Genomic DNA, 15,712 nt, shown 5'->3' on the forward strand with positions numbered 1-15,712 from the left:
TGCATAGTTAAATTGTTAAGAAAGTCACTCAGAGTTTGATGTGAAATGCTCCGTTCTAGAGAAACCAGGTCAGAAGTAGTTACAGTTGTGGTGATAGGAACCAGACGACCAAAGAGTTTAATGCCTCAAAAACTACCTCATGAAATGGTTATGAATATCCTGCCTGACACTGCTTTATGACAGTTTTTAGGTAAGCATTTAGCCTAAAATGTATTTTGAGAACACATCCAGTGGGGGGAGGTACATGCAGGGAGTTGTGAGACAAAATAATCCTAAAAGAAAACTACTTTTTTCAGATTTACTACTATTTAACTCAGAAGACATATGTAGGTTTACTGGTGGTTTTGGATGGAAAATAAAATGGCTGTATTTGTTTTGTGAACATGGTGACCCCTGGTTCCTGTCAGTACCACTGTAAAGAAATCTGTGGTGGCAAGAATGCACCGCTTCAAATAAAAACACTCTGAATTACTTTGATTACAGCTCAGCCATTTTTGAAGTTTTGAATGTATGAAAAATCGCTGGAATTTGCATTTAAGCTTTGAACATGGGTCAAATGTACCTCTGTGTGTTTAACATGTAGCACGCTGTATTGAATTGAATCGATCTGTATTTCTGCAAATGTTCATAATGTTTTGCAATAATTCTGCTGCGTAATCATGACGAGAGGACTAGGATTATTTAATACCAACACTATACAGATCCTGACACTGATACCTTTTTTTCAAAGCAGTTGCTTGAATGGTACTTTTATTGATATCTTGTTTAAAAATGCAAACTGAAAGTGGGTGTGGCTTAAACCAAAAAAGAGCAGGAGTTGCAGTGTATTCGCTGACCGTAGTGGATTGCAGAGTAAGCAAATGCGCTGATGTTAATAACATGCATGCAGAATATAGTTTAGGCAGCCAATCGGAAGTCTAGATTTTGGAACAAGCATGATTATTGTCTCACGAATGCTGATAAGACTGACTACAAGGATATTGAAATTTGATACGGAATGACATGGAATTTTTAACACATTTGGAAGTACTGAAGTAATTCAGTCATTATCATAAAAGTATTGAATTTTGATACTCAGTTCTGGTTGGGACTTGAGCTCTAGTTGTGAATCGAGTTTGAACCCTGATGAACGCTGCTTGACACTATATGGTAATTTTATTAGCTTACTTGCAGCTATATGATAATTTAATCAACACAGGCATTACAGACCAGTATATTTATACTGTAGAGTTCTCAACCAGCCCTACATCAGATTTGTATAATACATTAGATGTGCTGGAAAATACTATTTTCCCTAGAATGCCTGAGCCTTCTAAAAATATCTCAGCATTTTAGGACAGAATGTGAATAAAATGCGATTTGGGCCATTAAAGACAATGCACACACACTGCATTATATGCTGAAACTGAGATGACCTTGGTTCTGTGGGTCAGGTTACAGGAAGTGATGTGAATCAGGCCTGCGTGAGGCACAAGTCCGAGAGTAGGTTGGATTAGGCCATAATCCGGAGTAAGAGCCTTTTAATTTACACACATTGCCTGAGACTGGCGAATGGCAGGTACAGAATTCAGCTCAATCCAATTCAATCCAATCTGCTATATTGTTGTTATACATATGTGCAAGCATAAAGAATAACAGAAAGCTTTTCTCACTAATTCAAAGTTGGAAAATGAAAGCAAACATTGGATGTGCAGTGCACATGGAACATCATTCAACAGCATATTATGTAACAGGTGCTCAGTGATGTCACTGAGGTCACAAGTACCAAGAAAACTCATCATCCACCATCTCCAATATAAATAAAAAACATTTAAAAAAAACTTCAAATGAAACCAAAATAATGAATTTGAATTAACAAACAATAATTCTAATATACATAATATACTCAAACAAATTATCAAAAACTCAAGTCAAGGAAAAATCTTTATTCATGTCTTACGTATTACATATGTCTTACATTGTGTATTCACAGTGAAAATGTAAAAGGCTTATCTCTGCAAGAGGCGTCTCTCATGATCTCCACCCCTCGGTAACCGAGTCACCATTTCTAAACCCATGAAACATCAAGAATTAGCATCATGGCCTACATCAGTAAAGTTTTTGGCTACTGGAGATCCCCCACCCTCATTTCTGATCTTTGTTTTAGTTGCCATTTTGTTTTCTCCTCATAGCTAAGACTGGATAGACAAACAAATACATAAACCACAAGGGTTGAAGAACATGTGATCCTGCCCCTTGTCAGTTTAGCAGCCTGTGCTGAATCATTATGCAATTACATACAAGGCAACTGTAACATTTAAAAATTTAAAATGAACCTCTAAAATCATAAACGGAAAAAATCACTGTTTTTACCCGAATGAGCTCTGGATCAGGTAGCCCTTCAGATTGGAGGCTCTTTTGTAACGAAAAAGCTTGACCAGTCTGTGGATCACTGCTTGTTGGTACACAATGTGCTTTCACAGACTTTATTTACTGAATTTAACATATTTAAGGGAAAAAAATATAAGTGTGGCCTGTGCAAAAGTTATGGCACATTTAATATTTGATGTGTTAGTTTTTTCAACATGTTAACTTCAGCAGATAATTCAAATGCTTTGAAATTTGCCATATTTAAGTTTGATTCCTGTAGAAGATTTGTTAACTTGTCATTTAGAAAATCAACAAAACGTTGTTTGACCAGGAGTGGTGACTGTTTGAATATGGCTATATAAAGCAGATAGAGGTGAGGTGGAGAAATGCTGTGTTTCTTTAAGCTTCTCAGTGTATTGCCAACAAAATGTAGGAAACATGCTAGAGATGAACTGAGCTAACTATTAACAAAAAAAACACTGTATGCTTTATGTAATGAATAATTTATTCTTCAATAATGTGCATACAAGGTTTGCAGTAGGTATTCATATATGCTCACACATACAGAGACACACATACACAAGTCTGCAGTTTTCTGGGCCTGCAGGCAGGAAGCTGTCAATAAAGGCAGTACCCCAGAGCACTAATCTGATCAGAGCAGGAATATTTCACTAATTACATTACACAGATCCCAGGGAGGTGGGGGGTGTGGAGGGAGAGAGAGAGAGAGAGAGAGCGAGAGCGAGAGAGAGAGAGAGAGAGAGAGAGAGAGAGAAAAGCACCACAATTTAATGTTTCATTATCACAATGAAACGAAGACGACTTTTCCCCTTTTCACCAGCATTTGGAGGTAATTTCTCCGACGTGCTTTGTCTGCAGCTAAACTGCAGTTAATGGTGATGGCTATTCTCTAAAGACGAAGCTTAATCTGTGCCTGGGGAACCGGTTGTTCACTCTGTCCGTGCGCAGCAGATTTAGCCGCTGGTCCACAGTGATTTGAGTGGTGAGGAACAAACGGCCAACATTAATTAAATAACTGCAATTACTGACCCAAAATAAAAACAATCAATTACATCAGCGTGTTAAGAGGTATGTAGGCGAAAGTGGAGTGTTTGTGCATGTGTGTGTGCATGTGGGAAAAATAGGAAGTGGCCACATAGAGGACGTACAGGAGAGGACATCTGATTTGCAAGCTGCAATGAATAAAAATACAATAGTCAAACAGTCAAAACAGCATCAGGAAAAAAACAACTAAATACAATATCACATTTTCACTATTTAGTGTATGCTTATTACGTTCTTTTTATTACGTTCTTTATTCATTCTTGCTTTCAGTTTTTCAAAGAAATCTGCAGGGATATTTTTCCACACCTATATAGTTCAGTCTTAGAAGTTGGTTGCATTTTCTGCTTCTTAAGATCCACAAAATTCCAAACACATTCAGAGATGTTGAGGTCTGGAGTGGTCAGTTTCGGTGCTGTACTGGGTCTTGCATGGTTGTTAGGAATCCTGTTTTCTCTATATATTTCAATATGTTTGTGACTTTCCCGTATTATACCTAATCTCCACAGGAATATCTCATGAAAAATGAGTAACATGTACTTAATGTTTTTTTGACTAGAAATTAAATAAATGAAGAATGTTCTCTGAATTTTGCACAGTACTGTAGGTAGGTTATCTCTGTTCTGACTGGCTAACCTGTATTGTGCTCTGCTCAATAAGATGTTTGGGCTGAAACACTTCTTATAATGTCAACATGAAATGGCAGAACTAAACCGCTGTGGCCCGAATAAGCAGATATATGTAAAGGCATTGATTATTGTGACATCGCAAAAATAGTGAATTCAAAACAGGCTGTTTTTTTGCAGCTTAGTTTCAATAAATATACTCTTTGGACTGTGAAAACATTAACGTAAATAAAAAGCATATTTCTAAAAAGAGAAGAAAATCTGGTTGATGAAAATCTTCCATTATATGGGCCCTTAAATAAAAAGAAATAACTTGTATCTGCAGGCAAATAAAGGAATTTTCTAGAGAATAATCCACACCATTTCATTTGCATAGTGGATTAATATTAAGTGAGATGTGATCTGTATGGTGTTCAATCAGCACATGGTATGACTAAGGAACATTTCAGTGCAAACAATCACAGCTCTTCTGGTTGCTATGTCTACCCTAAGTGTCATGTGGAATTCCATGGGTTACCATGGGAACGCATACCCATCCATCATTCTGCACTTTAGCCACACCCCCTAAACTGCATAGCAGGTAATAGCCAACTACAAAGCCTCCAATAAACTGTTTATACAGGTATACATTAAAAATACATGGTCACGTCAAACTTATTCACAGACGTCAGGCCACAGATAATGCATTCATTAATGCTTTCATGTTTGCATGTTGCGTCAGGTGACTGATATAGGCAATGTGTCTCAGTCTCTATAATGCAAATTAGTTGCAGATGAAAGACAGGGGTTGATCTAAACACAGGTGCCAGATTCATGTGATATAAAGTAATATTCGTTCTCAGATGTCGCCTTTTCATCCTTTCAGAAGCAACACCTTGTTGGAAGACAAAACCCAAGACTGTTGTGTGCAGTGTCTTGCAGTGAGTGGGTCTCATTTGCAATTCCACCCACATGCACCATGACTTATGGAGACATAATGTACCGAGGGCAGGTACAGGAGACGTATCGCTTTGGGAGATGGACAATATTACTATCATTTGCTACCGTATTTAACTGTAATTACTAGGGCTGATTAAAATAATCAATCAACTGCATTCTTTTTTTTTTAAGCTCAAATTTGACCATGAAGAAAGATGTTTTCCATTTAAAAAGCTGTGCATTTTGTTATAGCTGGACTCAGAAAGTGAACCAAGGGGGTTGTTTGACAAACTGAAAATATGTCAACATTAAATAAATCAGTACATTTCAAAACTGTTCGCTTTGATCTAAAGAGAATTCCATTCCAATGAAACCCAAAATAAACTGCACTGAATTGTTTCAGTTTTGTGAAATTTATGTTAAGGTAAAGAGGTTATGTACACATTATCAGGCATAAGTGGCACAAATCCAATCTTTTGCTTTAATGTGACACAGATCTGATTTTTTCAGAGCTGTGTGGACACATAAATCTGATTTTTTCAAATCAGATCTGTGCCACTTTCTTACATAGTCCTAGATTGAATACATATCAGATTTGTGACCATGCAGCCTTAATGAAAATGGTCAGATCAGAATTCATGTGTTATTTTTCTCACTGAGCATTCAGCATTAATGTGGCCGCAGCACTGAACCTGAAGTTAGTGCCAGTAAACGACACAAAAGTGATGCATCTGAACATTTTCACCTTCATTTCTCTCTAATAATGAACTACTGAGAGCTGTTCAGAGCTAATTACCTTCATGACAAAGGCTTGTTTTGCTGGTTAGTTTGTTGTTAATGACGTATGTGGTTCATTCACATGATGTTTATTAGGATGTGTGCATGTGGATCACGCTCATCATTCACATTAATGTGCAGTGGTTTGCAAAAGTTTAATACTTCTACTACTTTGTTTATTTTCTAAATGAAAAGTATTTCTCTACAGGGAACAAACGGCAAATATGGTTTTGTTATGCTAATTATACTGAACAATTGCTGTTTATTTGCTTGTTTAAAATCTTAGAAAGAAATAAAACATATGCCATAACTTTTGCACAGGCCACATTTTATGTTTTCTTTCCCTATATGTTAAATTCAGCAAATAAAAACAGTAACTGTGCATTAAAATGAACTGTAGTTTGTTCTCTGTAGAGGACGTGTTCAGTAACTTTCATCTACAAAATCAACATTTAATTTGACAAGGTGTGCCAAAACTTTTGCAAACGATTGTATGATAGACAAAATAAGCTTCAATAGAATGAATTTATTTCTGTCAGCATGTAGAGTGTCAGCATGTAGAGTCAAACAAAGCTACATGTACAGAAGAGTGAATAAATAAGCAAAACAAATTAATTCTGCTGGTATACATGCTATAAATGTTAGAATTAGCTAACCCCTAAACATGTTATTGTACCAAATTAGAAGTTTTTCATATCCCAATAATTACATTTATTGCTTTCTTTTATTTACACTTATTTGCCTCAATCCAGTGTTTGTTTCTTATGGCATGATATGACTGTCAAATATAACAACTGTGGAAAATGACTGCAATCAGTTTAAATAATTGCGATCATCTCAAATAATTGTGATTAGGCAATTATGTAATAATTGTGACAGGCTTATTTTTTATTTGTTAGCACAAGGACATAGATGCCAGGTAGCCTGAGCTGAAAGTTTGAAGGACATAGCAACAGTAATTAAGTAAGGTGGGACTTCTAAAAACATGGCAAAAAAGTTATATCTCATCTTCTGCTTAAGAGCACAAGAGCAAAGGGCATTGGCTGAAACTTCAGAATCCACTTTCAACAGAATTTCTCCACTTTTTTGAAGTTAATATTATGATTATGATTACACAGGGGTCAGCAGAAGTTGATTATGAATATGTTAAGTTTGAAGTAAATCCAAATCAAAATGTATTCAGTTCTTTGCAACCGCACTTTCCAGTTATGGCTGTAAGTGCAGTCAATTATTATTCTGGCCTCAGGCTTTCTTGCACATGAATTTTAAAAGATATCTGGGAATATCCAATGGCAAGAATCTCATAAATAGATGCTTAGTCGAGTGCAATTACTTGTTAGCTGGGAGGTTGACTGGATAGTGATCCGATTAGGCAAGTATTTGAGTGACAGTCTCAATTTTACAAACCATTCCAACCAGACTTAGTGTCACAGCATGTTTTAATCCATTGTTTAAATCTGTAGATAATACCCAAGTTTTAATATTATTGGTGCATAACAGGTGCATAACATCCTTCAAAGTCTTAAAGTGCTTTGTTTTGTTGCCTGTTTGGCAGCAGTAACTGGAATTCAGACAAGGCTATTCTTAAAGCTGTTTGTGCTACTGCATGAAGGAGATGCAGTAGTAGTGTGAAATAGATGAAAGATCTCTGTTTGCTTGAATATGAATGGATATTTGCTAGTCTAATAGGACTTTTCCTTTCAGATTGTATCTTATTGGAGTTCCACAGTGAGGATGTGAACTGTTAAAAAAATAGTCCAGCATATTTCAACCTAATCTCTAACTGCAGCATCTGTAGCATTCATTAGTTTCACATGGGCAATGATTCTGACAAGCTTCTTGCAAATTAGTAATGGAACAGGGCAGATGCTTAATTTGGAGTATATCTGTTTATTTCAATAGTTGTGATGTAAACAAAGTCATTCAGAGTGGTTTGATGTGAAATGGTTCATTGTAGAGAAACTTACTGACCCCGATTTCTTCACAGTGGTGGTGATAGAAACCAGGGGTCACAGTATCTACAGCACAGATATAACCATTTCATTTACTATCCAAAACAACTAGTGAGTCTAGATGTGTCTTTGTTATGTGTAGTTTTTATATGTGTTGTTGAAGATGGTAAAATAGTGCTAAATCTGAAATACTAGGTTTTCTCTTTTGCTTTAGAATGCCCCAAATGTACCTCTCCACCATGAATGGGTTTAAAAAAATACGTCTGAAGCCAAAATTTTCTCTCAAACCTATCATAAAACAATGTCTCAGACATGAAGCAACATATACTTGACCACTTCATGTAACTTTTTGTGAGGTTGCTTTGCTTTAACGGCCATTAAAGGCTTCTGATGTCCTGTTTCTATCACCACCACTGTTAACAATTCTGAGTGAGTAAGTTACAATAGAATGGAGCATTTCACATCAGACCACTCTGAATGAATGTGTTTCCTTATATAAGACATTTAATTAGAACAAGTAAAATGGTATTAATACTGGTAAACAAATGAAATATAAATATAAAAAAAATCAGATACCATCATGTAAAAATGCATCTTTTACTGTCATGGTTTTAGTAGGTCTGATAACTTGGTCAAATTGACTTTCTGATATAATTGGATGTAAAGGCATTTTTAACAGCCCTCAGTTCACTTCAGTCTTTATTGTTATCTCTCAAGGAGAAAACAGCTTTTTATGTGTGAAATCTCTGCTGACACACTGTTCACAGCTGTTAACAGTTCTGTCTGGTTTCTCTAGTACAAAGCATTTCACATTACACCATGCTGAATGACATCTTAACCGCTTGATTATACACAAATTTTGAAAAATTGGTGGAATTCCCCTCCACACACGTGGAGACGCTACAGAATAAGGCCATGTTAGCCCTTTGAAGTTTGCCATTGTAAGTGCTTCTTTGTTGCTTTTATCCAGACTCGGCTCAAAATAGATCATGATATTTACTGTCTGTGGGCATAATAGTATGTTGACTGCTTTTATTGAAGCCTTTTTTAATCTGAGTTTGTGGTGTTCACTGCTCTCTATAAGCAGCCAGTGCTTCACTTTTGAGGTTCAGCTGAGCATCCTTGATAGCTCTTGCTGTGTTTGTAAATAGTTGAGTTGTGTTGTATTTCCTGACTGTGCCTCTATACGCCACAGTAGCCTAACAGATGGGTCTGGCTTAAGTGTTTGTCTGTGTGAGGCTTTAAGAGCCTAAAGAAGACTATCACACACTGTAGTCAATCTCCACCTTATCCGTAAAGCCGAAAGCCGCTGCCCTCTGCAGGTAAATAATAACATACCACAGGATAAAAAGGAACTTACAAACATGATATTATGAACAAAAAAGCATTGAAAGCATTGGAGTAGATCAGGTGTGTCCAGTTCTGGTCTTAGCGGACTTTAGTCCAGCAATGCTCTCACACACACCAGATTAACTCAGTGTTTACCAGAGGCCAGGGCTGACACACAAGCAACTTTCTCTGTGAACCCTGGTTTAAAAGCTCAAGCTATGATTAATTCTGGAATGTGCGCACATGAAAGTGTGATATTTAAAAAGGGTCATTTGCTACAAATGTTTCAGGAGATATTTCTGAGAAGATTAGATATAAGATAATACACACATTGAAGGTGAAAATCAAAGGTAAATAAGTGAAAATAAAGAATTTCGAAACTATTAAAAGCCTCCTAACCATTGTGCATGACCTGGTAGACCACCAAAACTGTCACCGTCAGATAAAGAGTACATAAAGCCAGGCATACACTGTGAGATTTCAGCCCGATTTTAAGCCCGATTTGGTCGGAGCCGACTGAATTTCACGATCGGGCCGAATTTCAGCTTCATCAGCCGTCGTTTGTTGTGCAGTGTGAGAGGGGAAACGATGCCCATCGGATGATCAGATGGATTTCTGACATGTCCGAAATTTTGGTCGCTTGTCTCACAATGTGTGCAGCCTCACGAACTGATATCTCAAAGTCACACCCAATACCACACACAATCACAACCACTGCTCTTACACAGAGGCAAAAAAGTCCACATTTGTGGCACCAGCGTCCATATATGACAACTGTGCTCCATTTGACTGAGTTGAATTGCGAGGTATAAATAAGTAGTGTTTTTTTGTCTTCGTAGGGCTGTCTTCGCCTGCTCTTCAGCTTCAGTGCACAGTGTGGCACAAGTTAGCAAAGCTGCTGTAGCAGTTTGTCAATGGCTGAATCTCAAACGGCCCACTACTTCCTATGTAGTGCGCTAAGTTCTGGCTTCTACACCAAAATAGTGCACTGTTTGTTCAGTAAAGAACTGTGCACACATGGATGAATCTCAGAAGGCTATTTATTAGACATGTGATGCACTTTATGGGTACAGGAGCCACTATTTTAATATGTGGTGCACTATGTAGGGAGCAGGGAGCAGTCTGATTCAGCCAGTGTTTTAATTAGGACATCGCAGGCGCAGCGTGTTATTTTGAATGAAACAGCTTTATTGTGGACAAAGCTGACTGTCGCGTCAAGTCAGTCGGACCTGTTTTCATACAGTGTGAGCGCATAAATCGCAGGCTTTGGACATACACGAGGGGTGATTCAAACGTACAGTGTGAGCTGTCACCAAAGAACAAGATTTCTAAAATCACACATTGTATGCCTGAGCTTAAAGCTTTCATCTTTGAGATATCAGAGAAAATCAAGCTCTACTTTTGCTTCAGATCCAAAAAAATTTACAGGTTTCTGTTCATCCTTCCATTGTGACAGGACTATTCAGTGCTATGGGTCTAAAGGATGAGCAGCTGTCAAGGAGTTGCTACTGAGAATAGAAAAAGAATAAAGGAAAAAAAAAGAATAAAATTAAAAAAATAACTAGGTTAACTAATAAACACAAGCAAAGATGACCATTCATGCTTGTATCTGAAAACTGAAAGTTAACAGAAGATGAATTATGGGTGAGGTGTTAATTTTATAAAGTTTCCAGCTTGGCCTCATTCTGCAGGCTTACTTTCATTCCAAATGAATGGAGCTAGCCACAAACTTGATTCAGATATAACTTTGTTTCATCCCAGATGCTTTGGGAAAGAAAATGAACAGTGGCTGGGATTTCAGGGTTGCCATGGTGATGGCTGGCAATGATGCGACACTTCGCTTAGAGAGTGCAGATTCATTTATGCTAATAGCCCTCTATTGGTCTCGTGTATGCGATGGACGCAGCGGCTAGGCAGTGGGCTGATCCTGACCGTCCAATGAGCTCAGACTATATCCCCTGCCTGAACATTCCAGAGATGTTCCAAAATGCCAAATGTGATCAGTGTGCTTGCATGGGATTGTGAGGATGCGTGTGACTCTGTGCCATTCCAGAAAAGGTATGAGTCACGATCATAGATTGTGAAGGGAGCTGGCCTTCTTTTTTGTTTCATTATGCTTGAATATAATGAAATTAAATAGCCCAGCTGAGATGTTCTATACAAACGAGCATCTTTCCCCTTCAGATCCATCATCTTTATATCTCTCCAGCTGCCTTGCCACATCGGCAGCCCAAACAAACAGCGGAAACAAGACATTCATATAACTAGGCAGCACTGTGGCATGAGGTGAGAGATAAAGATAGAGAGCAGGCAGCTCCTGGGTAAAGCCTAATGTAGCCTTGGGTTTTGCAAGGGCGTCTGGTGACAGGAAATGTTAAGTTTGGAATAGACTAGTCCTACTGCTTCCAGGCAGACACTCTGTAGACGCCTATATGTTCGTTCCTCAAAAAAGTCTTACTTTGTGTACAAGTTTATTGATATAAAATGGATAATAACTGAATGAATCTGATGCCCTTTCAGAGATACTCAGATCAGATTCATTCACACCATTTAGCAGATGCCGTTCAAAGTCCTTCATTCCAGTGCAGTGGCTGTTTAAATTCAGGCAAGTAGTTGGCAGTGTGGCCAAAAATTCTATCATGGTATAGTGTATTTATGTTTTTTTTTTTTCAAGTACAACCATTTCGAATCCTTAAGTAAATCTATGTTTGCAGATTAACAGTGGTGTATTACTCTGATGTCCCTTCACTTTTAATAAGAATCATATTTAATAAATGAAGTAAATCTAAAGTATTTTACTGGGCAAAACAGTAAAAAAGAATGGAACAATCAACGATCAGTATTGCTTTCTAACTCTAATGAAAAAAGGCAAGTACATGGAAGCACACTGCAGGCAAATTGTCTTTGTCAATTGGCTTGTCATTTGTCTCATTAATGCATCTCTTACACTCAAACTATCATCTACGACCGTTCAATGCTGCTGGAATTTGTTAAGTATTACAGTCGGTCATGCTGTCAGTATTAGCTGAGAAGGTGCGAAGCCTTTTGAGCAGGCCCAGGGCTGCGGCGCCCCTGGGGCAGCTGGCTGAGCGAGGGGCACCAAAGACCTTGCGCATGGAAAACCAGCTGGTCAGTGCTAATTTTTTAACCCCAAGAGACTGGCTTTTTCTTTGACTTTCTTTTTTTCCCCTTAAGTAATTATATTCTAATGTCTGCTCCAACATGCTACATGAGAAGTGATGGAATTAGTGAAATTTGTGCTGTATGTGTGTTGCACTACCTGCGCCTATTGGTAGCACTAATCTGAGGCCTGTATGAGTCCAGGTACCATTTTGCCTTGGATGATCATTTTATGATTGGACTGCTTGGACAGATGAAGTCTCTACTTGTGTGGATGTAAAGTGATCCTTCAAAATAAAGGGTTGTTTAGGATTAGGGTTAGGTACCCTAACCGCATTAACTAGTGTTAATCCATTAACTAGACACTCATGGCTCACCATCCAAACCAGCCCCCCCCCCAAAAAAAAACAAAACATTCCCCTTCTGAACAGAAGGTCCTGGGTTTGCATCCCACATGTGCTGTCATTTAACAAGTCGGGCATGCATGTCAGCAACATGAAGCTCAAAATTTGTTCACATTTTGCAGTTGGTATAGTGCAGTGGGTAACACTGCTGCCCTCCATGTGGTGGGGTTTGATTCCTCACCCTGACAAACACAACGTCCTACACCAATAAGAGTCCTTGAGCAGGACTCCTAACACTACATTCACCTTCCTCTGTAACATGATTGAAAGTGTAAGTTGCTCATTATAAGAGCATCTGCCAAATGCTGTACATGTAAAGGTAAGTATTTTCTTCAAAATAGTAAAGGTTAAAGTTAGTTGGCATTAATTGCTCCTTCAAAATAAAATGAATTAAGGGAAGGCTCAGCTACTTTTCAACCATGTTAACTAGTTACCTAACAAAGGGTGATTCGTAGTTTACAACTAAATTTTTTTTTGCTTTGTGTAATTATGTAACATAATTCATATACTCTCTCTGAAACAGTTAACTTTTATCTAGCATTAATGCTGGCCACTTCACCAGCACTTTGGATTGCTATCTAGCTAGTTAACTTTTGCTCATGCTGGGGCTTTTCAGGTCTTTTTGTCTGTGGGACTGTAGCTAGGTCAGTCACACAGTGGTTTATTTGTGTAATCACTGGACAGAGTACAGAATGAATAACACTTTGTCCATAACTGCTGTGTCCATACTCACTGTCTGCAGTCAGTCTCTTGAACTAAAACCTAATCTAAGCTAAAGCACTCAAGCAGAATGAACAGAGATACAATATGTTATTTTCAGTTCGCCAGTGAACATTTGGCTGTAACAGAAGTGAAAATAGTTGCTGTTGGACTATGAATTGTCACTGACTTGTCTTTGTGTGTTTCCATCCATAGGCTGCTGAAGTGGAGAGACAGCTGTCCACTCAGGTCCACTCTTTGCGGGATGATTTCAGAGAGAAGAGCCTCTCCACGAACCAGCACATGACACGTCTCGAGAGCCTACAGGCAGAGGTGAGGCATCATGGAAGATAAAGTATTTTCTTATTTAGAGAAAAGAAGGATAGCCTAGCAATCTCCTTCACTAATAGCATCAGCAATTCTTCATTTTCCTCACTAAACTGCAATCGCAAGACACTGACTGTTGTCCATACTGTTTGATAGATTATTTTGTGCCAGCATTTTTAATACATTCATTGTCTTCCAAAATGAAGCTAATTTTAGACCAGAAGCTATAACCACGGCACTTCTAAACCGCATCACAACTGCATTCACATGTGTACAAAGCTCAAAGAGTCTATTTTTCACGGCTTGCTGCGAGCAGCATGTTAGTGTTTTCTATCTAGAGACACTACAACGTTTGCTATTATGTGCAGTCTTGGCCCCTAATCAAAAGAGCACATGGGCTATAATACAGTTAGTATCCATAGGAGGGTCATAACTGTAGTACAAAGTTCTTTCTGCCACTGAGCCTATGTATGGAAACTCTTTCTTGCCAGGCAGTTTTTTTCTCTCTCTCTTTCTGTTTCTGGCAGCAGTAGGTCAAAAGTTTGACATAGTATCATGAAATATTGACTTATTAAGTTTCAATAATACAAGTAATTATTTGAGGATAACATTATCATTTTGAGATAATTAGTAAACTTTATGAGAAAATATGTCATTATTTCAACATAGTCATTATTATGAGATACTTTTATCACAATCTAGAGAAAATAAGTTGTTTTTCACATAGAATGCCATTATTTTGAGATACTCAGGCAAAATTATGAGAAAATAAGTAATTATTTCAACATACCAAGTCATAATTTCGAGATACTAAGTCAAAACATCTAGAAAGTAAGTCATTATTTTGACATACTAAGTCAGAATTTTGAGGAAATAAATAATTTTGACACAGGATGCCATTATTTTAAGATATCAAGTCAAAAGTTATTAGGTAATTATTTCAAACTACTCAGTCAAAATGTTGACATACTGCTTCCCGAAAAACATATATGGACATTTTTTTCTCGTCTACGTGTTGGAAAAGGGCTTCCATACCTCACGCTTGCATGTGAGTCGCGCTCAGTCTGAATTAACAAATGCTGAAAAACAGTTAAAAGGGAGTAAACAGGTGCAAGCCAGGCACCCCCACCAACCAACAACCAATGCAACCCACTAATACAAAAACACAAAAAGTCTTGAAAGCAATGCTTGAATGTCAAAGCAGAATAATGCTGGTGTGTGTGCATGTTTTTATGTGCTGGGCTGTTTGTTTTTAAAAACCCTTTTTACTGAACGTAATTCCCTCTGTCATTCCTCCTCTAATTGTTCGGGTTGTACTCTCCTGCTGGGAGCAGCAAGGGCTAGAAGTAAGTGGCTCTATACTACAGTCCTCTCATCTGCATGCTTAGATGTTTCCATGCTCATTATAAAAAAGGAAAAAAGTTTCCTCTAGATCGCACTGGAGGTTCAAAGTGAAACCAGTAGTAGAGACGCATCGCTTTAAAGTGCCGCCTGTGATGCGGTCACAGAATCTTTGTTTTGACAGCGCAGGACAAACAATGTCGGCACACGTTTTCTGCGCTGTCATACACAGCAGCCATCATGGGTGCTCATCGATTCTGCAGGAAAATCCACAGACTGGATCAGCGCCAGGACCTCATGTGCTGCCGGCAGCTGCTGGGGGTCAAGACAGATCGCAGAATCTCAGATTTGTCAATATCTTCGCAAAGGAACCTGTTGAAATTTGTTCTCATCCACATCTAGTGACCCTACATTGTGGTTTGCATGTTTTATCCATTTAGTTATGAAGTCTATAAATTGCGCTCTGTTCTCATGAAGCATGTGTTCATTTCTGCATGATTTCAGCTGATGGTCTCTGTGGTGTCACCTTAACTATATCTGATGTCAAAGAAACGCAAAGCTCTTATATCAGGTGATCTCCTCCACCATAGTCTCATATATTGATATTGCTTATACGGCTCATTCTACAGAAGTGGTTCGGATCAAAAGTTAGAAAACTTTTCCCTTTAAAATCCATTCTTTGTGTTGCATACTAGTTTAGGAAGTCAGAAGAGCTGAACACACTGAAATCTATTAATAGCCGTAAACACCGCTGGTCAAATTACATTTTGTTGATTTTGTAAGTGAAAATAATGCAAACGTCCTTTAC

General features: G+C 38.0%; 1 protein-coding gene across 1 annotated transcript in view; it reads left to right on the forward strand.

The window, feature by feature from the left end:
* Positions 1–15,712, forward strand: part of bicdl1 (BICD family like cargo adaptor 1) — a 54,440-nt gene that overhangs the window by 17,981 nt on the left and 20,747 nt on the right. Inside the window, exons 3-4 of the mRNA XM_036578847.1 lie at positions 13,453–13,569; positions 14,898–14,909. Coding sequence (XP_036434740.1) covers positions 13,453–13,569; positions 14,898–14,909 — 129 coding nt within the window. The remainder of the gene's footprint in view (positions 1–13,452; positions 13,570–14,897; positions 14,910–15,712) is intronic.

The sequence above is a fragment of the Colossoma macropomum genome, unplaced genomic scaffold, assembly GCF_904425465.1.
Source record: "Colossoma macropomum unplaced genomic scaffold, Colossoma_macropomum, whole genome shotgun sequence".
In the NCBI taxonomy this organism is placed as follows: domain Eukaryota; kingdom Metazoa; phylum Chordata; class Actinopteri; order Characiformes; family Serrasalmidae; genus Colossoma; species Colossoma macropomum.